Source organism: Pezoporus flaviventris, unplaced genomic scaffold, assembly GCF_033815535.1.
Source record: "Pezoporus flaviventris isolate CSIRO_AGI_PZ_B2104156 unplaced genomic scaffold, CSIRO_AGI_Pfla_v1 ptg000007l, whole genome shotgun sequence".
NCBI lineage: Eukaryota > Metazoa > Chordata > Aves > Psittaciformes > Psittacidae > Pezoporus > Pezoporus flaviventris.
In genome coordinates, this window is record NW_026892555.1 from 76,270,927 (window position 1) to 76,294,487 (window position 23,561).

The 23,561-nt window shown below is 40.5% G+C and overlaps 1 protein-coding gene across 2 annotated transcripts in view; it reads right to left on the reverse strand.

The window, feature by feature from the left end:
* Positions 1-23,561, reverse strand: part of MYO10 (myosin X) — a 159,201-nt gene that overhangs the window by 51,410 nt on the left and 84,230 nt on the right. For both annotated transcript variants that reach the window (XM_061449258.1, XM_061449257.1), the window contains 15 exons: positions 18,978-19,112; positions 17,895-18,019; positions 16,994-17,007; positions 16,787-16,871; positions 16,012-16,115; positions 13,843-13,972; positions 12,726-12,844; positions 11,864-12,010; positions 11,622-11,722; positions 11,338-11,404; positions 9,963-10,055; positions 9,140-9,208; positions 8,872-8,954; positions 7,352-7,460; positions 4,085-4,165 (listed from right to left, as the gene is read on the reverse strand). In XM_061449258.1, coding sequence (XP_061305242.1) covers positions 4,085-4,165; positions 7,352-7,460; positions 8,872-8,954; positions 9,140-9,208; positions 9,963-10,055; positions 11,338-11,404; positions 11,622-11,722; positions 11,864-12,010; positions 12,726-12,844; positions 13,843-13,972; positions 16,012-16,115; positions 16,787-16,871; positions 16,994-17,007; positions 17,895-18,019; positions 18,978-19,112 — 1,462 coding nt within the window. The remainder of the gene's footprint in view (positions 1-4,084; positions 4,166-7,351; positions 7,461-8,871; positions 8,955-9,139; positions 9,209-9,962; positions 10,056-11,337; positions 11,405-11,621; positions 11,723-11,863; positions 12,011-12,725; positions 12,845-13,842; positions 13,973-16,011; positions 16,116-16,786; positions 16,872-16,993; positions 17,008-17,894; positions 18,020-18,977; positions 19,113-23,561) is intronic.

Genomic DNA, 23,561 nt, shown 5'->3' on the forward strand with positions numbered 1-23,561 from the left:
CAGGTGGCGCACATACCAACACAGGTTTCCTGAACACAAAACCAAACCAAACCCTGCACAAAGTGAAATTCTTGTCTACATCTTGTCCACATTCATGCCAACTCTAATGAAGCCAGGAATTTGCTTATCAGGACCAAACTGGACTTACACCTGTAAAAAAGAGAAGTGGTTGCACCTATTTAGGTGCATGAGAGATCAGCCAGGTCTGAACCTGCTGAAGTCTCACGAACAGGGAATTACAGCAGCAAGCTGCAATTACTGAGTTTTAAGAGATCAGCACAGATGTGGAGGTGCCAATGCTGGGGGCTGGGGCCACTTGCAATGATTACGCCAATATTATGGCACTTGCTGTGATTATGCCAGTATATTTTCTGAAGAAAAATCCTAAATGAAGAAGGGAACTTTAGAAGGCACCTGAGCCAGTCTGTCTGAGGCTGCTCCTTCTGGCCAACAGGAAAATTTCTGTCTTTGAAAGATCTTGTATAGCAAGTTCAGATCTTACATTTACCCTGAACTGTCTCCTGAGCCGCACCAAGGCTTAGCAACTTTATTAATAGCAGCAAGCTGGAAGAAACATTCAGCTGAGTGCTGTAGCAATGGCTGTAGCTTGTTTTAAAAAGGCAGCCTTTTTTTTTTTGCCTTTTTTTCTGCGTATGTGATGGTTGCGTTTGCCTCTTTTTAAATTTAAGGTGCTCTAAAAAGGATAGATGGAGACCAGAAAAGGCAATGTTGCAGGGAGGAATTATTATAGAATAGAACAGGAGGCAGAAATAGAAACATGAGACCAATAAAACAGAGAAAGATGTGTTAAAGTCCAAAAGGATTAAACGATACATAGTTCTGCAAGGCCCACTGAAGATAAGGGGAGCTGAGGAGAAAGACCCTTCATCAGCAGAAAATACTCATTAAGCATACCAAGTGGAAAAGCTTCCATGCTGTGGCTAGTTCAGAACAGACCAGAAACTGTGAAAACAGATACGCTGATTGTTCGGGGGTCTGCCAAAGATTAATGGCTCCTCTGTTCTTCTGTCTGAGGCCTGCTCACTGAAATGTCTTGTGACAAAAGGTCACGTATTCTGCGTGCTCCCTTTAGGAATCTGCACTAATGAGTGCAGATTCTGCTTTGATATGTAAATATTCAGCAGTTTGCTGCATATGTTGAATTTATTTGCTTGCCACTGTAACCTATTTAAAAATTATACTTTTGATAACAAAATAATTACTGTAAATTATCACATTTCTTATCCAACACGAATACACTTTCATGTCTAGAAGAGCAGAGGAAGTACTGTCTGCTGCACGTTCTGCTTCTCAAAGGCTTGAATTTGTTTTCCGCCTGCTCAAACTCATTCACCTACAGAATTCAAACACACCTCCCGAATAAAACAGCTCTTGAACACCACCAGTTCATCCCCCTCCAGAGTTACAGAGGATGCTCACCAATAGGTGTGTTACCTATTTGTACCCAACCCAGAAAGCAATCAACAGCTTGAGTGGCTTTGCTCCAGATAACACAGTTTCAGTTCCCTCCTTGCCCAGTCTCTCTGGTCCAGTTCACCTTTAATGCTGCATATTTCAAAAAAGCAATTAGGACACCCCTTTCTTTCACATCATTTGTTACTTGGAAAGCACTGTTTAAGTATTTTTTGAAGAGTGACATTTTGTCATTCCATATCACCATCACTGCAGAGTAAAAACTACAGATGGAAAACACAGAGGAAAGTGCTCAGTGAAGATTTTTACTTTCTTTCAATTCATTTGCTCCATTTTAGTAGCTCATCTGCGTGTTTCAAGCAGTTATGTTTCCAGTCAGCCCTGCATAGTGAGTCACAGACACTGTAATCCCTGGTAGTCCATGCACAGCTAATGTGTCTCTGAGCCATGCAGGTTCAGAGCTATGCAAACTGACTCTCCTGATTTTCAGTCTAACCGAAAAGAAGCAACAAGTTGTATGACAGCATGAACCGTGAAATGTTTAACATGATGCACATCTACAGAATTGAGCTGAACTAAAGAGGAGGCAAACACCGTTCACGGGCCTGCTTCTCTACCTGCGCCATTGCAGAAGGAGCAACACCAACAACGTCATTAGACTGGCACTAAAAATCACTGTCTGCAAGATATGGTGGGGAGCAGAGAGTGCACAGCAGACAAAACTTAAAACAGTGAATCCCCAAAAATATATTTTGAGAACACTTCCCTGGGTAAGAATGCTCTCAACAAGTCCTATACATGGTTTTCCTTCTCATTTTCCCCTCAAGTCATCTACTGAATCAACTACAACAGGTAAACTGTGTGACCCTTTACTCTTGTTCTTCAAATAGGATTTCTTATTTGGTAAAGCCATTGAATCAAGTTAAATTTGTAATCAAATTAAAGCAAATGGAAAACAAGGACAACCATTTTTGTGTAAGACTTCAGTGACATTTTTCACGTACTTTGAAAGGGATTGTCTACAGGAATTTCCCAATCTGTTCCTGCATGTACTCCTGCAATTAGACGTGGTTGCCTGAGACTAAGGCTGTTTCAAGCTCCTTCTGCTTGCACAGCTGCTCATTCTTTGAGAACTTTGTTTTAATCATAGTAAAAGATATGCGCAGATACAGCAGCATATGCCAAATTTGTCAGGGATGGAGCATTCTAGTGGGAAAAGTCTGGTAGAGCAACAGGGAACATGGGAGTGGGAACACAAGTGTTTTCCTTGCCATGGAAATACTTGTGCCCAGTTTTTGCATCAGCCATGGCAAATCCTTGTGACTTTGGTACTGTGATGAGCCTAACTCAGATGCAAAAGGACAAACAAGGAGAATGTGTGAGTTACTGAAATTCCTCCTATACTTCATGGCAGCAGGTGGGCTTTATGAAGGCTCATGAGCCTTCCAGGCAGAAATGGGACCAGGAAGAAAACAAGCTTTTCAAAACTGCCTCCCTCGGAGATCAGTGCCTTTGGTACACACACAGGCTCACAGACCCCAGCTGCTGGCCAAGGCAGTGTCATCCACATGGGCTTGACTACCTGGTGGCTGCACACCTCAGAGCACCAAACACTTGAGGAGGCAGAAAGCAGGTCTTACTCGTTTCCAGGCTTTTCCCTCTTGCCAAGGTGTCCATAATCTGCATGTTATTTGACACATCACAAGCAACAGTACAAAAGCAGAGTTAACAGTTAGCAACTGAAAACATGTAAAGTTGAGGATGAACTGCCCAGATAACACAAAAACTTGCAATGAAGTCTGACAGACTTGATGTGTTAGTGTTCTGATTAACCAGACATCCCAGAAAGACGTAACATGTAAAACTGGATTTAAAGCAAAGTCACCTATTTCTAAGTGGCCTTGTGAAAACCATAAACCAGATTCATTAGCACCTCTGCCTGTGGCATTTTTGACATAAGCAGCCCTGAATAACGGTCTATAAAGCCAAACCCAGACGCACAAAACCACAGAATATCAAGACTGGGCTAACAATATCAACTTCAGTGATTACTATACCATTACCACTTAGTTTATAGAAAACCTTCCAACATACGTAAGTGTTGACATTGCCTTTCATTATCCATGACTCAAAAGACAATGATACAGTAAGCCTTAGTTTCCATGTCTGTTTTAAAAACATAATTCCGTAATAGGACAGAACAGCCAGCATAAAGACATCTAGAACTGTACATTAATTGAAAGACAGAGTCTGATGACAGAGAGTTGGTCATTCACATCAGTTTTATTACATGCACCACCATTCACTGCCTCTAGTGATTTAAAACAAACTTTGTAATTTTGACATTTTCTTCCTAAGAAGACTCTCACAGAGTTGACAAATACACAGTGCAGCTTTCCTTTCATAAGTATCCTTGGAACCAGTAACTTATCAGAGTTGCAAGCAATGACTATTAAAAAGGTGCCCAAAGACATGGGTCATGTGCAAGAAAAATCAAAAGCCTTTCCCAATGCCTTCACCTTTCAGAGCCTTTTACAAAGTCAGTGAAGAATGATACCCTCTCCTTCACACAGTGATAAATAATCAGATAGACAGTGAAAGATTAGACCTGAGACGTATCAAAAAAGAGGGGCGCAATTTTAAATCTTACCTTCTGCATGTTGGGTTTGATGCACCGAACAAAGAAAGGATTTGAAGAACTCAGCGTTGCCATTAAAGAATGAAGAGATTCCTAAAACACGGGTAGAAAGAAGACAGCACTTCACAAACTGGCTTTTTTACACAAGCAACGTACCCCAGCAAAGGCTACGGCGGCTTAGCATTGCAGACAACATCTAACTGCAACACCTAGTGGCGTACACCAGAAACTACTGTACCGTGTAAGTTCTTGCTTGTGAACACACAGAATCAACACAAGCATTCTTTTTTTTTTTCCACTGCCCTTCTGATCAAAACTGTCATCACTATTCTACAATGAATAAGTTTTAAAGATTGATATGAAGAAAACTGTTCATAAGGAAACACCAAATTAGAAAGCTGCTGTTTCAGGGATCTTCTGAATGACTGCTTAAACTTGTGATCCACATTCCTAAACTGCTAAACTCAAGCAAGTCAAAAGGAAAGGTAAGAGGTCTAAGATAAAACTGAAATACCCACAAAATCAAATTTTGTCTTTTCATTTCAACCACCCTGTACCCACTCACTTTCCATTGCCCTCAGCAGCATTTTGTGCACAGGGAGTTCTCTCCTGTGTGGTCTCAATCTTTCCTGGTAAAAGGACACTGATAGTAAACATAAGTCAACAAGAAGATAGAAAAAATATTACAAATTTCTGGAAAAAAAGAGTTACTTTAGAATATAGAAGACATTGTTTTACCAACACTAGATTTGAAAATGCTACCCTCTTGAAACTAACTAAAACTGAGTAAAGCATAAAGCAGTAAAGAAAACATATCTTACTGAAGGACAATGCTAACAGCATTAAGCACACCATTTCACAGTTATTTCATGGGATAGTTAATTGCATTTAACAATAAAAGAAGGACTATAAGGTTCAGCTAGAAAAAAAAACAACGTATTAGAAAACATTCCTAGTTTTAGAACTCTGAATGACCCAATACATATTAGACTATCAGTTGTCTGAACCTCAGCCTGGAGATAAAAATCACAAAAATCCCTCAGTCCTTTTATGATTATTACTTTAATTACACATCCACCCCTTTCCTGCCTGAGCCATGATTCCATATCTTATTCCAACTTGCCTCATTCTGTATCATTAAGTATGATAAACCATTTTAAACTGAAGTCTTGCATTTACTTTGCAGAGATACAAATGACTGTAGAAGAGCAGAGCCCAGGCTCTGAAGAGCCCAGAAAGCTAACAATGACAATGTTTTACTTCTCAAAGGTGGCCCTTTGTGCCAGGCAGTGGAAAGAATATAGAGCAGGCTGCCAAGGAGACAGAAAATTCACTTGTAAGAAGAGCAACACGGTGCGTCCTACCATATGTTTTGGAGCCAAACTGCCAATGGCAGTCTGTTACAACAAATTCTTGCTTTAATCTGCAAACCAAGGGCTTTCTTGATGATTAAACATGAAGTGATAAAGGCAACGGCAGAGTTTTGGCTGTGCACAGAGCAAACGGAGCAAATGGTGAAGTGACTGAGAACGTAAATGATAGTTCTTAGTTTGTTTGCCTTTGCCAGTTTACAGACCAAAAGTAAGTGGCAGCAAACATTAAACAGCCAGAAGAAAGAAAGACAAATATTTTTATGTAAAGACAGGTATTTACAGCCTCAAAAAGTAAAGGCTTCATTTCTATTAAACCTGTGTGAACATTACATCATCTATGGACAACTAAGCCAATTCTCTCAAGCCAGGCTACTACTTAGGGAGACTGGAAAAAATGATCAGTCTAAGCAAAACCGATTTAACCTATTTTCACATTCATCTGTGGTACAGACAGACGTTCTGCACAGCACTGCAAGCCTCTAAATCACTGTCAGGTGACAAGCTAATCTGAAGTTCGCCCTGCTTTAAGCAACAGGCTGAAACAGATGCTATCTAACCTCAGCTATTCTGTGTGCACTCCCAGGCCCACATTAGGCAAGCTGTCAAATGGAAAGAAGAGTTAACCAACCTACCATGAGAACAAAACTGTGAAGGCAAAGTTCTTATCTTCAGTTGAAATGAGATGGACTAATCCCTGGTAGACTTTAAAACATGGAAAAACCCACCCACCCGAATTCTTTGGGAATGGGATGATGACCTCTTTACAAGAGGTCAACCTCCTGTAAAGCAGCCCAGATGGCTAATGGCCAGTTACTCAGCTTCAGGTAAGAAGTTAGTTATCAAAACAACATTTTGATTTCATGTTTTATCATACTTTATATTGTCCAGGGGCCCTGATGGAGAAGAGAAGGAATGTACATTATGTTCTACCTTGCAAAGTGGGTGCAAATAAATGGTCATTTTTTATACAGTAACATCTTAAAGGTCTACTTTGCACAGGCACAAATGATTAAGTGGAAACATTACTTTCAGCATCCCAGAGAGCTAGCAAATAATATCACCTCACCACAAGAAGCAGGTATTGTCTGAGCCAAGTGATGGTAGCACAAAGCAAAGGAATATTGGTGCTTTTTAATAAAAGACACTGTGTGTGCCCAAGCATACACTCCTTGCTCTTCTGTCCAACACTTAGCAATAGTCTGCTAGGATAAAATCTGCCCTCAAGGGGTTTGAGTCTGCTTCCTTTTTTTTTTCTTCTCTTTAAGTGAATGAAGAGTGCAAATATATATTAATTCAAACCAAATGAAAGACAACTAATCCAGACTTGTACTCACGCAATTTAGAAAAGGTTTCATGCCAATCTCTCTCTTTTAAATAATTTGCAGATAAATTTTATGCTAGATTTCAATTTAGTGCCATTTTTGATGGGAGGGCCATAAAGCCTCATTAAAAGGTGTTTAATAAAAATGCTTTCCAAACTTTAAGTTAAAAAGCGAGGCAACACCTTAATGAGGTATTTATTCAGTACTTATTTTTCCTAGCATACAGGCACTGCTGTAAGGCTTTGCGTGATTCTGTGATACGTTTTAGATTAGAAAGAAAAAACAGGGCAAGAGAGACCAACTTCATACATGAGCTTTAAAATAAGGACAAATAGGCAACTGGAAAGCAATAGGAACAGGAGTTCTGTGTGGATGGTGCAATGCAAAGCTTAGTGTCTGCTTGAAGACAGCTAGTTGAAGCTACCTAGTCTGCTTGAAGCTAGCCAATTAGTCAATTAATAAGTGCAATTTCACAGAATAGACAGCAATGTTTTGATGCCGAAGTTTTGCTTGTTCTAATCCGTGGCTATCTCTATTGATGTTGATCTATCACTGATTAGAGCAGAGATGACACATTAACTAACCTTGAATTGCAGACTGACAGTGGGTTTTCGGTGCTTGCTTCCACATTTAAGAGTGTCTTGATTGTTGCGACTTGAAACATGTTCAAACAGATCATAGATGAAATCGAGACTGAAATGGGAAAGAAAAACAGTATCTCTAAAACGTATCTTAACAGACTATGAGGTTTACTGCTATAGAATGCAAAGAAAGTATTGTCCCCTAGAAAGCAGCTTTTCCATCCAAAAAAGTGATTACTGATTTTGTCCATAATCTTTGCAGAATTTATGCAGGGGAGAAAAAAAAAACAAAACAAAGCAAAGCAATACAAAACAAGGAGGTACTTCTCCAGTCCCAAGACATCATTAGGGAAATGAAACTTGAAGTTCTAAAGTCCTTACTGCATTTTACTCAATCAAAATTCCAGTTGACTGTAATTGGCATTTTACCTGAACAAAGACTAAAACAACACTTCCAGCTTGCTTGCAGCCATGACACAAATAACCACCCACATAAGTCTCACTCTCAGACACTAGCTGTGTATGCTGTTTTCTGCTCTATCAGCTACGAATCCTCCTCTTACCACTTCTACAGAAAAACAAACCTTTTAACTCGAGCTCCAGACAGATGTTGGTGCAAGAGTAAAACCAGGCCCAGCAGCTTCAACTCATTTATTACTTCTACCTACATACTTCAGCTGATAGATGTTATGTCAGGTATGCCATGAAACCAAAATAAATGACTTAAGAGAGGAAAATGTTTATCAACAGTTTCCCCTGCACAGAAGGGCTTAAGGGATTTACAAACAAGCAACTCATACAGCATGGCAGGATGACTGGATGGAATGCGTGGGGGCAACAGCTGAGACAGCAACACCTGGGCTCAGCTCCCTTCTCTTTTGTCACCCCTTTCTGTGTCCTGGAGTCTCAACCAGATGCCTACAAAAATGGGATGTGATACTGCTCCGGCTCACATAGTGCCACTGTAAGGATTCTGAGACCTTACACAGGAGAATGACAGGAGGCGTGCAGGTACCAGAGACATCCAAAGCTCAGACTTTCAGTGACATAAATCTTCATAGAATTCTCCCTTTGAAGCAATTACTATACGGCAATTTGCACTGTGGTAGGTCTCCAACACAGCTTTCAAGCAAATTAGGGACTGCCAGAAATACAAGCAAATTAGGCAGTATGTGAAGCAAAAAAAAAAATGCACAGACACTGACTATGAGGCACCCTGAAACCGTTAAAAATCATCATCAGCTTTCAGCATCTTTACTCACCACTGAGTAGCAACTGAGCTCTCTAGCTACCCCTGGACTGAGCACAGATGAGGTACTATATAATGTGGGGAAATCCGACTTTGTGAGAACTGATTATAGTCAGATCTGCTTACAAGTACTTCTGATATTCCTTCTGTGTTCATTTCAACTTTGTCAAGGTCTGATGCTATGCAACACCTAACACATTCAAAAACCCCGTCAGAATTTGATGATACAACACCCCATAACTTCATGTTCTAAACAAAAGTTGCAGAAACTCACCTGCTTTCACGTAACAAGTTCAGAAGATCGTCTCTGAAAGTATCTCTGTTCTTCTCCAAGATCCCCCTGACATCATACTGGACCTAGCAGGAAACAGAGCTGATTCAAACAACAAGCCAAGTAGTCAGGCACCTCTCACAGGAGTGGTACTGTAAGAAGTGCTGAGGGAACAGAGTGCTTTAGTTAATTTTGAGCAGCCTCAGGGCAAAATTAAGCTAATGAAATCTCTGTTGGGAATAATTTCAGCAAATAAATAAAAGAAAATTACCTCCCCAGCGTAGTGCTTCACTCCAAAGTTGTGAACAGCAACTCTTGGTTTTACATAAAAAGGGTTGTTCTAATTGGAGGGGAAAGAAAAGAGAAAAATATTTTTTGAGGGGAAGGGTGCATAAAGGAATGAAACAAAGGGCCACATTATCCTCCCAACCCAGACCTAAACAAACCATTGTCTTCCAGTGAACTCCCCAGGAGATTAGCGCTCCAAAAGCAAACAACCAATTTATAACAATAATAGGATTTGTTAGTCTGGGCTGCTTCAAATGCAGTAATAACAGATTAATAGTATCTAAAAAGGCATTATACTAAACCTGAACCCATCTGGCAGGACCATCTATTAAAGGCACTTTGAAATAAAAAGACACTATCTTAAACTGGCAGTTATAAAGACTGGGGGGGTACACTTGTATCCCAGAAATACGTGAAAACAATTCTAGGATCACAAATAAAGGTACCAGTAATCTGCACAGAGGGAACAGCAACCTTTCCAGAAATGACATCAAGGTGAATACTTCATTAAATCTAAGGAAAGTGAAGATTTAAGTAATTGAGTTACTGCAGGTTGTCAGAGCTCTAAAAGTAGAATTTGGCTTATTCACCAATATGGAATCCACTAACTGGACAGTAACAAGGATACGTTCTTCCGGGTAACCTACTCAGTCTTGACAGTAAATTATATGGATTGCCATGGAAGTAGGATCACATCCAAACCAGCCTCTAAAACTGTGTATCTGTATATTTGAACCATGAATTTCTACAGAAGCAAAGAGACTGTCCATAATTTGCACAGAAAACATGAGTAAAACACCACATACTGCATGCTGGGTGTTCAACTTCTCCAGCAATGTGGCATCAGTAGCTTGAGGAAAATGGCTCTCTTCATTGATGAGTGCCAGCAGCCCCAGTTTCTAGAACAGCAAGAAAAGGCAGAAGAGAAATTAGTGCACAGATGGGCACAGATGTTGTCTCCAGTTTGAAAACAAAAAAAAAAAACCCACACTGTCCTTGAAGTTGTTGTGTGCAAAGAGTCGCAAAACCACCGATACATGACAAAAACCCCAATCTCACAGATTGAAGGTAGGTTTTCGGTGCATACAATTGCCCCTGACTATATAACCACTCTCCAAGACCTCCAGTGATCAGGAGTCCCCTAAATCTCAGGAGTTTGTCTAAACAGCCTTTCACAATTTTTTCTTCCACAAAACTATCTACTTAGTTGTCAAATCCACACCAACTTGCAGCACCTATAGTGCTCCTGAACACAGCAAAAGATGCAGAGCTTAACTAGGCACTGCGTGAAACACAACTTCCCTTTGCTTTTGCATATGTGTCTGTAATTTCCTTTGATGTTCCCTACTTCTCATACTAGGAGAGGTGGTAAACAGAGCAAGCTACCCTGCAATTAATGTGTCCAGCAAGCTTCAGGCTCAAACAGCCCCTCAGGAAAACACAGATCTCCAGGTGCACACTTTAATAAGCCATTTCCCATCGGCCCAGAGCAGCTCCTGACACACCACACGGTCCTGACTGCAGTCACGTCCTGGCAGCTGGATCCCCTTTCCCACTGCCATCAGTTTCTGTGGCAGGTTAAACTCACACAGCCACAGACCCCACTACAAAGATAAACTCATGCAGCCCACTTGTTCTGCTGGCAGACGTGAACATGGATGAAATGATGACTTCAGCTTTGTCATCCAGCCAGAGTTGTAATTTCTATGTAGTGAATTCAGAATCATCTGCCCCTCACCACCCATGTTGCTGCCAATAACTCTGAAGAAACTCCATGTTTTTTTTATACATTTCTTTACTACAAATCAGGACACAAACAAAAATATGGATGAAGCCAAAGCTGGCAGGCAACAAATGAATATCACCTACATCCCATGAAAAGCCATTACGGGAGTGAGACACTGCCACTCTTTCTGCCTCCTCTTTCTATTCTTTTGAATCATCTTCAAATATTGCTTTTGTATATAAACATACACTGTTAAAATTTACACACACATATTGAGCTTACAATATAATCTATAACATTGCCACGCATGAAAATGATCTGATTAAAAGTTCGCTATTTAAACATACAAGATCCACCATTCTCTTCACTTGTTCTTTGTGCTGGCAAGTGTTTTAAAGACATACTGCCACAGATCAAAATCTAGAAATAGGTACTGGTATCAAATTCTTTATTACCTTTTCAATAAGATCCAAGCATTCTCCATTGTCTGTCCAGTCAATATCCTCCCAAATTAGTCCTTCCCTAAGGAAAGCAAGAAGGGTCTTTTTATTGAGAACTATGACAAAGTTATTTTGAAAATAGAAACAAGAGGAGCTGATGAACATTACATTACAGCAAAATCAGCTTGCTTTTAAAAAATACCCAGCTCCAGACATTTTCAAAGGAAGAAGCCGGGGACCTTGATTTCAAGTGAACACTGGTATTTCCAGAATTTTTCCAGATCTCATCTGTCTCTTACCTGCTGTATTCCAGCTGCTCCAAGGAAAAGATGTGCTTGTTGAAATACTCCTGAAGCTTTTCATTCGCATAGTTAATATTGAACTGCTCAAAACGGTTTACCTAAAGACACAAGAAATTTTCAAAAATGCATGCACTCCAAGTATTCCACATCGCAAACAAGGAAATGGTTGAAGTCATAACATGTTCAATAATCAAGTTGACAAAGATATGTAGAACAATGCACAAACTTTTGAGACCTACCTCAAAGTTTTCAAATCCAAAGATGTCCAAAATTCCAATGGACTTGAAGTCTTCCTTACTCCTGATTCTGCTGTTGATTTTCTTAATGACCCAAGCAAAACACTGAGAATAAAGTGCCATAGCCATAGAATCTCTGCTGTCTACTGCCTGCATTAAAGAAAGAATACACAATGCAACAATCACTCCTGTAACTGAGAACTTACTAGGCTCTGCTGGTCAGCATCCTTTGCAAGCAGGTTTGCATCCATATGTACCTTCGACAGCAACTGTGTTAACAGTTACTGATCATCACAATTTTAAGACTCAACAGTGTAAGTTATAACAGCTGTACACATATGTGGCTTTATAATTACATTTAAAGGCTAAAGTATTCAAATATTCAGAAATAATAAATGTAAGGTGTGGATGAAGGAAAGAAAAGGACAGGAAGTAACATCTTAACTTACCGCTTTCTAGAGGTCAGCATAACACTATGTATACCTACTTCTAATCCTCTTTTGGTAAATAACAACATTATTTCTGTTGAAAGTTTTCAAAAACACCCCCGACACAAATGTCCATAATAAAAAATTATCAGCCTACATCATTAGGATTTGAAAAAAAAATGGTAAGCTATCAGGCTTCATGAGAATAACAAAAGCCAAGCTACAAGTGCTGTCCAGAATGACAAAAAGGGGATTTATAGAGATTTCTAAAGTCCAGTTATACTTTATCCCCCCAAAAAAACCCTACGTCATAATTTGATAGCAACTCTGATGTATGAACTAGGCTTCTGTTCCTGATAATTTCCCTGGGCTTGAACACCGAGCCATATTATTTAATAAAACCTAAAACCATGTCACAACTGAGATGCACTGATTACCTGTTGTATGCTAAGAGGTGTTAGGATTTCTTCTCCCCTGAGTATCATTGACCTCTGAGTCAACGCTTCAGTTAGCTGAGTAGAGTCCAAACCCAGTAGTTCAGCAGATCTACCCAGAGCTGGCAAAAGAAACAAATACCTGTATGTCCTTAAATGTATAAGGTTATGAAGCTTATTATTATTCTTGCTACTATCACCACCACTTAAGATGTTTCTAGGATTATGGGGATTAGAGATAAAAACACAACTAGAAACGTTAGGGTATGTTTTTGCTGCTTACGAATAGGCACAGTATCAGAAATATGCACAACTGAAGGAATTTCATAGAATCATAGAATGGTTTGAGTTGGAAAGGACCTTAAGATCATCTAGTTCCAACGCCCCTACCATAGGCAGGGACACCTCACACTAAACCGTGCCACCCAAGGCTCTGTCCAAGCTGGCCTTGAACACTGCCAGGGACGGAGCATTCACAACTTTCCGGAGCAACCCATTCCAGTGCCTCACCACCCTCACAGTAAAGAACTTCCTCCTTATATCAAATCTAAACTTTCCCTGTTTAAGTTTGAACCCATTACCCATTCCCCTATCACTACAGTCCCTGATGAAGAGCTCCTCTCCGACATCCTTGTAGGCCCTCTTCAGATATTGGAAGGCTACTCTTTATTGCTGTATCTGAACAAACATTTAAAAGGCTCACCAGCCGAATCCTTAGACATACCAGCTCATATTTTCAGATTTACAACCAAAGTATTGAAAGCTCTAAGAAAAGATATCTTCAGTGGAGATATCAGTTAAAGAACATACTTGAGCACTTATCTTTTATCAACTTGAGAATATTTCTGAAGGACTTAGATTAAAATGGAATTTCACTACTATTAATGGAATAAATATGTACCCAAGGTCTTCTCTAACTAGGACTTAGCATTCAGCAGCTGACCAATTATCATTATCTGTTAACCCTCCCCCAAAATAACATTTTAATCAATATTTACAGATGCTAAAAAGCAGTAAAACCATTTCAATGTTTGTCCTTCCTATAGTCAGATATACTAGCAACAAATATAGCCTTCACAACCTCAAGAAACATGTACATTTGGATGCATAGCCTTCTTACCTGTTTTAAAGGACACCTGTGCCCCACCAGCAGTGATGAACTCAACATTTCCTAGATGCAAAATGCCAGCCAACAGCCTCAAAACTTCTCGCACTTCCTCCTTGCTGAACTCCATCACTTCCATTGCAGTCTGGAATGACATGTGAGCTTCTTTACTAACACGAACACTGACTCCAAAACAGGGACAAGGACAAACCCATCAACTGTGCTGTCAGGTCTTAGAAAAGCAAGTCAGGACTGGCAGAGGGCTGGCAAGAGTGAATTCCTTTGCTTTCATCGCAAATTGAATACACTGTCATACATGGCAGGGACATCTCTGTACATGTTAAATATCGCTCTGGTTTTAAGAAATCTCCTTCTGATGCTGCAAGGATGCCGTTATTTGCTTTCAAATTCTTCATTAAAATTATATATTATATGCCCTACTGAGTCGTGCAACAGACACAATTTCACTAATTTCCATTAGTAACTGATAACTAAACACGCATCTTACCAGTGCAGTCTGATGTCTTACAGCAAAATTGAGCAAGAAAAAGAGATCTATATAAAACGTGTGGAATTTATGAATAACCAATATGGCAATGATCAAGGTTCAACTGCATAAATGAGAGCAGCAAATCTCAATCTAAAGAAATATTAAAACAAAATGAGGAACATACACTTTTCTCTGACACAGAAGGCATAATTGTTATGCCTCTTGAAATTATCAGATTTTCCAGATTTGTGCCTGATATGAGCCTGACTGAGTACAGATCAGTTTTATACACTTACAGTTAGACCATCATGATGTGGTCACTGCAGGTGTCATGACAGATGACACATGACACATTTTACCTTTCATAAATCATCAATTACAAATGGAAAAGCCTCAGCCTCATCCTGCTATTAAAAGCATAGAAGAGGTAATGGTTGAGGGTTCATTTTGTACAGACCTTTCACACCAGAGCTCTAAGAAAGGGGACAGCACTAGGAGTTCATCTCCACCCTCACCATGCAGTTCCTCCCTGTCTCCCATTAAAGAGTTTCACTTCAGTAACACTTCAAGGACATAAACCACACCAAAAGTAAGCAAAGGAGATGACTGCAATTGGAGGAGACAAGAGAAGATGAACTGTGGGATTTCTGCCTACCCCCTGCTCTGGGAATGCAGCCCAGCAGCTTCAGCCCCTGCTCCAAGTCTGCCTACACTATGGGCAGCACATAAGTGGCACCTGCCCAGCTGATTTCATGCTCTGCCTACCCTGGGATGATTAGCACAAATTAAATGTCACAGTAATCAACCTAAGCATGTGACTACAATATAGATTAAGTTACTCACTTTTCCAGCACCTCCTTCCAGCATACTAAACTAGGGTTTTCACACTAAAAATAACTGCTGCATCCACTACACGTTAATTTGCCAGCTTGACAGATAGCTAAGCAAAAATAATTTGGTGAAGGTCATAAAACCAAGTATTTTGTCTGATTTTTAAAATCTAACACATATTACCTCAGTGATATAGTATGCAATTAGCAATTTTCCTAACAGTCAGTATAGACTAATTGCTGTAGCCAATTGGTGTGGGTATAAGACACAGAGCCATTCAGAGAAAGCCTCCACCAGGACCTGGTTTTTAATCTGTGATTACACTTTCTTCAACTCTGTTGTGTAAGTTACTCCATACAACTGGATCTCCCATCTGCAACATAGAGAATCACACATGCAGAGGTGCTTCTCTCCCCATGTGCTGCACGGCACATGGGGAGCATGTAGATGCTCGCCATCTGTAGATGCGACACAATCTGGGTAAAGCTTTAGGATGGAAAAACAGTGGAAGCAGACATAGCTGTAATATAAAACAATGCAGGGAAGGAAAAAGGCAAGTAAACGCCTTACTGTCTTCCCAACTGCTATTCTTTTAATTCCAAAAATGTAACCCTTTCACTAAATTACAGCACACTTTGAAATGGTAGATTAAAAATCAAATACTGGAGGGAAGGTAAAGACATGCTCAAAATGACAGTGAAGTATTATGGTAAAATATAAGTCCCTGTAAAATTAGTGCCTTGGTGAGAGAGCTGCATGTCCAGGTAAGCACAAGAAGGCTTTGTTCCCTGCTCTGCCAGTGGGCCCCAGACACCTGAACTTCCAGCATTTTTAAAGCATAAAGAACTAGGGAAACAACTCACAATGACTTCCTTGAAAGAATCTTTGTCACTGATTGTCTTATCCGCTATACATCCAGACTGATTCAGGTAGTGGTAGTTCTCCGGTACAGACAAGTAAAAAGCATCTAATCATGGGAGAAAAGAGGATGAGTAACAAAAAAGCCCAAAACAAAAGCACCCCAAAAATCACTATGTCAGAGTTAAACAGATCACAATTCATATGCTCAGAAATTACAATGATGTGAAAACCAATGTTTTATATTAAAAACAGATTTGGGTTTTTATTTTGCTGGTTTCTGCTTTATTTAGCTGCACATTAGAGACAACTCTACTTTTTAGCATGCAAAGACAGCAGGCCCAAAGGGAGATGGCGAGACAGCTTTAGGCAATTTTGCACATATACAAATGTCATTTCTTTTGTTCAGTGGATTTATTCTTTATGAGAGAGGATTAGGGGAACCAGAATTATTTCTCTCTGTTGCTGTGGAGTTATTTAGTACCAGCAAAAATATTCAGCTTGAACAGAATGAGGCATGTTTGTCCCCAGGTAATTTTCCCAGGGCTACAGCAGGAGCTGGGAGAAAAATTACCAGCAGCTCAGTGACAATCTTCAACTAAGCAGGCTGCTTTATCCAGCTGAGCTCAAGTTCACACTCATCGAATCCCAGCTGAATAAATAACCTATTTCTCTGCTTGGGTTAGTGGGTTTCTGCAGTTAAATTCTCCACTACTGTCACCATGGCTGACCACTAGCAGGAAGCCACCGCAGTTGTGTGGCTTGTGCTTTGCCACTCACCTTTCTCTCTCTCTTCTATCCCTGCCAGCAGAGCATAGAATATATGATAATTTCTTTCCCCAGGGTTTTGTCTTACTACACGATTCTGTCAAAGTAAAAAACAGTTTCCATTTAAGCAATATTTTTTAAGAATACGTTTTATACACAATTTCAAAAAAAATATTAAGTCAAACAAAATTAACTGAGAAAAAGCCAACATCAACTTACTTTTTCCAATAAATCTATAGCCAGGAAGAAAAAACTTCAGTCAAGGAATAAAGTAAAAAGCAATTAATGCACAAGCTATTTATGATGTTCCTTCTTTCATCTGAGACAACAGAAGAGCATCATGGCCTTTTCTTATGCCTACTGCTATAGCAAAATGAATAAAGTAGCAACAACAATGATATTGCAGCAGTTCTAATATCAGTACGTTTCCACACCTCCTGCTCCTCCATCCCATCAAAACTAGACTTCTCATATTCTGGATTTTATACATCTGCTTTCCTTTCCTTTTTCATTTCCCTAAAACTTGGAAACAGCTTTAAGGATGAAATTTGTCCCACTACAAAAGCAACTTATGTTCAAAACACTAGGTAGGATACCCTGGGTATATTCATCATTTCTACACATCTGCTGCTCTGGAGGAGCTGGCTTAGAGTGCAATTTTGCCAAATGCAGGATAAATCCAAGGATTTAACGCACCCAGGCTCATACTCCAGAAATTCAGCAGCTCTGCTCCTTCAAGTGCTTTTCCAGAAAAGTTAGAATTTATCTTTGGATATAATAAATGAAGGAAATAGATGACAACTGAAGTTATCCCCAAGAACTCAGGCTGGTTTAGCTCACTAGGTAGGAACGTGCAAGAGCCATGCCAGCACTAGCAATACAAGATCCTGATCCTCTGAGAGTATACACACCTCACCCCACCACAAATGGACATGTATTTGTGTGTACAAGCACATGCATAATTTGGTGCTACTGCTTCCCTTTCGCAGCTCCATCAGCTCTATTTAATTGTGTATGTTTCCAGACAGGGTGAAAGGACAGACAAGGGCAAGGCACTTCTCTAGCAAGCCCTCCACAGAGGTATAAGGGGGGGGGGGGTAAAATCACCAAATGAGGATACAATCTATAATTCTTCCTCCCTGAATGTTTCCTTTTTGACAGATGTTCAGCTGAATGAACTTCCCAAAGCGGCTTGAGTTGTTGTTGTAAACAGTCTTCGCATTGCCAAAAGCCTCCATAATTGGGCTGTGAAAATACAGAACGATAAGAGCATTAATGTGTGACCAGCATGCCAACGGTTTCACATGGGACTGCTGAAACGAACAGCACTCTGAACAGCTCGCTTCTGACACCCTCCTCAGCCTACATCCTCAGTAATACCCTCAATCATTAACAATAGGCATCCCAATTTTCTATGAAAAGATGCAAGTATTCAAGCAACAGGAGGATTAATGGTACTAAGCTGCTCTGCAGCTTACTCTGTAACTACTCAAAAGATGCACACAATTCTCACTGCAATACTCAAATTATAAGACATCTCAGCACATGCAAGTTGCTAGACAGATGTAGGAAAAACAGTCCTTGTCCTAAGGCAACTGAAAAAGAAATAATTATCAAGATAGAGCACGTAAAGAAGAGATGAAGTACGATAAATGGAAGTAATAGCATCTCAAATTGTCTTTCCTTTTAAATAGTTAAGAATCATGTGTTACTTCATTTGAACAGAGATTTTTTTTTGCATAGAGTCTGTTCAATTTATCTGATGTATTTGCTCATCTGTCTTATCAAGTCTCCTTATCCTCCCTTCCCTCAGCATGCTTTTATCATTTGCACACTTCATACATGCTGTATCTTGTTCTACCTTATCCTCAGGTTATACAAACCAAACCAATGGCTTCTCCCTCCCACCACCCATTCCTCACTCTGATTATCTGAATTCAGCCCCCCCCTCCCCCCCAAATGAAAGCCACGATTAACGCTCTGTCCATTTCAAAACTCTGCTTCTTTTTGCCTCAATAAAATAGACCATTTTGCTCACAACACTCGAGCAGCCAAGTAATTCTGTTTAATGGAGAATTTCCTCCTTTCCAATATTACTGTTCAGTAAACATGCCCCCATCTTTAACTACACTGCAAGCTCTCATTTCAATAACAAGGATTACATCTTCTGGAAAAAATGCCTGTGTATTAAAGGACCTAGTACCTGCTCTCAAGAATAGCTTGCTCTACACAGGAGGTCTTCTTTTTGCAGGAGAGCTCCAGCGAATGTTGGCTCATTGCAGACAAGAACTTGAGAATCAGCTTAGTGCTTTCCGTCTTGCCAGCACCACTTTCACCACTGAAAGAAGTAAGAGGAGGGAAGTGTTTTCACAGTTCCAGCTGCCAGTGGAAAAGCCCTCTGTCTGGCCAGCCCTCCCAACCATAAATTACTGGAGGTTAGGAAGACTGAGGTGATTAGAAATTATACCCAAACAGCAGCAGAATACACCTTTAAGCTTGCTGAATATGACATTCAACAGAAAATTCAAACTATCTTCAGACATCATGCCAATGTTCAGACAGCATTTCAAGGCGCTGATTACATAAGGATGAACAACACCAATGAGGCAACGAAGAGCATTCTGAACACAACAGCTATCAAACAGTTCTCACCAACATGGAAGAACAAAGTTAGAACAAAGGCATGGCAATGGCTGGGGAGAAAGTCCAGAATATGAATTAAGCTTAAAAAGTTTGGCATTACATTGCAGCAATCTAGCTAAGGAGAGAGCCCTGTTGTGAGAATGAGGAGGTTAGAGATACCAATGCATATTACAACACACAAAGGCTACTAGTATAATTAATACTGATATTCTCAGTGAGCTACATATTCTTTAATCAAACTTTTTAAATGCCCAGCCAAATAAACCAGATACACATCACTTCAAAATACACACTTTTCACCTCTCAACACTATCAGAGATGTAAAACCTTTCCTCTTCATCCACAGCAGTACAAAGCTATTTGATGATGCTATACTGAGACTTTAAAAATTGTTAGTTTTTAGGAAGTTAGATTAATTAGCAAGCAATCATGCTGATGTAAACAGAAAGCAGTATACTTCTCTTCAAAACCAACACTCTAAAAAAGGGAAAGTATAAATCTATCTCATTTCTTCTGTATCATTCCCCTTCAATTATGTAGCATTGTAATTAACAATACACTGTGAGACATTAAGAAACAGAAGTTGCAGTTGAAAGTTTGTCTAGTGTGCTTACTTTTCATCTGAAGTCATGGCATTCTATCATAAGATGCAGCCTAATTCCTAGTTTTTCTATTTCCTAATTAAGCTGTACCTAATTCAAGCTTACTCCAGTTTACAGGAGATCTCATCATGAGATTTTTATCTCATCCTACTCTGTCCATTGTAGCAAGTGGGTGTTTTGTCACTGACTTTGATGGATCACAACTGGGCACATGGAGCAAGCTGTCTATTTGACAGTCTTCTGTTGGGCCACTGCTGAGTGATTTTAGATTACGGCAAAGTATAATGATGCTTTCTGGATCAAAAACAGCAAAGAAGAGAGGGGCAGCCCAAGAAAGCGGCCTGGCATTTTCCTGCAAATGACTGCTAACAATTACAAAAATAATCAGGGAAAAGGCATTCAGAAAGCCATGAGACACAGTTTGGTAGGTGAAATTTAAGTGTTTCCCAAGAATCATAGAATCATAGAATCACAGAATCACAGAATCGTTAGGGTTGGAAAGTACCTTAAGATCATCCAGTTCCAACCCCCCTGCCGTGGGCAGGGACACCTTACGCTAAACCATATCACCCAAGGCCTCGTCCAACCTGGCCTTGAACACTGCCAGGGATGGAGCATTCACAACCTCCCTGGGCAACCTATTCCGGTGCCTCACCACCCTAACAGGAAAGAATTTCCTCCTTATATGCAATCTAAACTTCCCCTCTTTAAGTTTTAACCTGTTACCCCTTGTCCTGTCACCACAGTCCCTAATGAAGAGTCCCTCCACAGCATCCCTATAGGCCCCCTTCAGATACTGGAAGGCTGCTATGAGGTTTCCAAGCAGCCTCCTCTTCTCCAGGCTGAACAGCCCCAACTTCCTCAGCCTGTCTTCATACGGGAGGTGCTCCAGTCCCCTGATCATCCTCGTGGCCCTCCTCTGGACTTGTTCCAACAGTTCCATGTCCTTTTTACGTTGAGGACACCAGAACTGCACACAATACTCCAGGTGAGGTCTCACGAGAGCAGAGTAGAGGGACAGGATCACCTCCTTCGACCTGCTGGTCACGCTCCTTTTGATGCAGCCCAGGATACAGTTGGCTTTCTGGGCTGTAAGCGCACACTGAAGCCAGCTCATGTTCATTTTCTCATCAACCAACACCCCCAAGTCCTTCTCTGCAGGGCTGCTCTGAATCTCTTCTCTGCCCAACCTGCAGCTGTGCCTGGGATTGCTCCGACCCAGGTGTAGGACCTTGCACTTGGCATGGTTAAACTTCATGAGGTTGGCATCAGCCCACCTCACAAGTGTGTCAAGGTCCCTCTGGATGGCATGAAGATGTCAAGAAGAACTACAGAGTCTTTAAAATACTTCATAAAACTTCATACAGGATATGCTATCTGCTGATATGCAAGTACGATTCATCCATCATACTTACACCATCTCAAACAAATTCTGTAGTATTTTTACTTTAGCTTTACTGATGTCTGCCTTTTTTTGTATTTATCCCCTTTCTCTTTGCAGGCCCTCACTCACTATGTTCCTGAGCCAACAAAGGAAATATTTAAAATTTCCTATATTTAATATCCACCCCTTGTACAAAACATTTCTACTGCAAGCATTGAAAGAGCTTCATGAACCTTTGCAAAAAATCATAAAGCGATATGTACTTATTCCTGCCTAAATTCTCACCCTCTGAGCAGTGTATAGCTCAACAGCAGCGATACAGGTACCAAGGAGAACATCAACTCTTTCACTGACACCATCCTTCCTCTCCTCCCACCCTCTTGTCCCATGCTCTGGAGCATCTGTAGTTCTATGGAAGCTGAAAGTTACCCCACTGTAATTGAGAGCAACCGAGATATCCAAAGCTAATGGAAAAGTATTTCCCGTGACTATCTCTGGTACAGTTGGTATTATGCACAATTATACACTCTTGATTTTTTCGTAGACTACGAGAGGCCCAGAAATGGGTCAGGCCAAAGATCTACCTGCCCACTGCCATATCTCTGACAGTCACCAAACGGAGATGCCCAAGGAAGACAAACAATACTTTCCTTCAGTGTTCTTTCATATTCCAGCTATTTGCTGTTCAGAGGGTTCCTGATCTAAAACCTAGTTTCTATGTGTCCTTTAACCCTCAGTGGATTTATCATCCATGAATTTCTAACCATACTCCCTTAAAAAGCATATGATCATGTCTTGTTCTTTCAGATCTGCCTCCCATTAACACCATTTGATGCCCCTTAGATCTCATATTGGAAGGAGAAACCAATAACTTATCGCAGCACTCTCTCTACTGTCCATGATTCCATGGGTAGGCCCCCCAGTTCAGGTTGCCTGTTTCCATTAGCCGTTCCCACAGACAGAGCCATACTATACTTCCAGTCACTCCTCTGAATCACCTCAACGTCCTCCTGGATATAAAGCAAGGGGGGAAAAGGCTTGTGCAAAATACTCAAGGCATGAACAAAGGATGTATTTACCCAATGTCCTCTACTCATTTACTAGTAACCGCTCTATTCAGTTTTACAATAACCATTGAGCACCAAGTGCATGGGTTCCTGGAGCTCTCTGGCATGACAGTAAGATATCACCCCTGAATGCTGTTGTTCAGCTTGGGGCCCATAATTTTATGTGTGTCAAGTTGGCTCTACATTTTTCCTTTATGAAAGGTTTTATAAAAAACAGTTATTACCAATGAGATGAAAATCAAGAACAAGAATGCTCAACTTTAAAGGTGTTTATTCGACCTTACAGCACATATACTAACGGTAGGTTAAGTGGGATCAATCTTTCAGACTCCTTAGAAAGCCTACATCTACAAGAAGTTGCCAAGGCTAGTAAAAGGGTGATGTCTTTTAGTGCACAGCCAACATTTCCAGCAACCTTTCCACCCCATGAGTTCAAATGCCAGCTCATTCTACATCACCACATTCAATATTGCGAATATATTAAGTGTGACAGCAACCCAGAAGGCCCCCACTTAGGAGATCTCTAGACTTTCTCCATGACTTGCTCTATGCAGGGCATCTCGCTAAGGGCGTAGCAGCCTAGGCTCCAGACTGCTGCAGTGGAAAAGGGGTCACTGAGAGAGACTCCTCATTCTGAAGGCCATAACCCGAGTGAGGCAGCATCAGCACCACTCTGAATCACTTCTCAGTTCTGTCTTCTAGCTTTAAAACCACAAAGACAAATGCACACAGACAAAACAGGCCCTTCAGCAAATACAGTTCATCAGAGGCACATCTGAATTTTGGTGTGTCAGTCTCATACGAATGTCTTCCCATCACAAGTCTGGGTCTCATCCAAAGACTGGTTTTATTCACATTGATTTTCAAGCTGAACAACAAAACAAAAATGTCAGGCCATCATATGATAACAGAGAGAACAAACTGCTGTCAGACTGATTTTACACTCACGGCACTGACTTGAATGTCATTCAGGGTGACTGCTGCTGCTCCTTCAACTGCTTTACACATCTTTTTGAATGCTTTCAGGTAATATTAACTGCCATTGTCTCAGAGAAGAGCATGTGTTTGCTTGTGCACAGACTAGATCACTT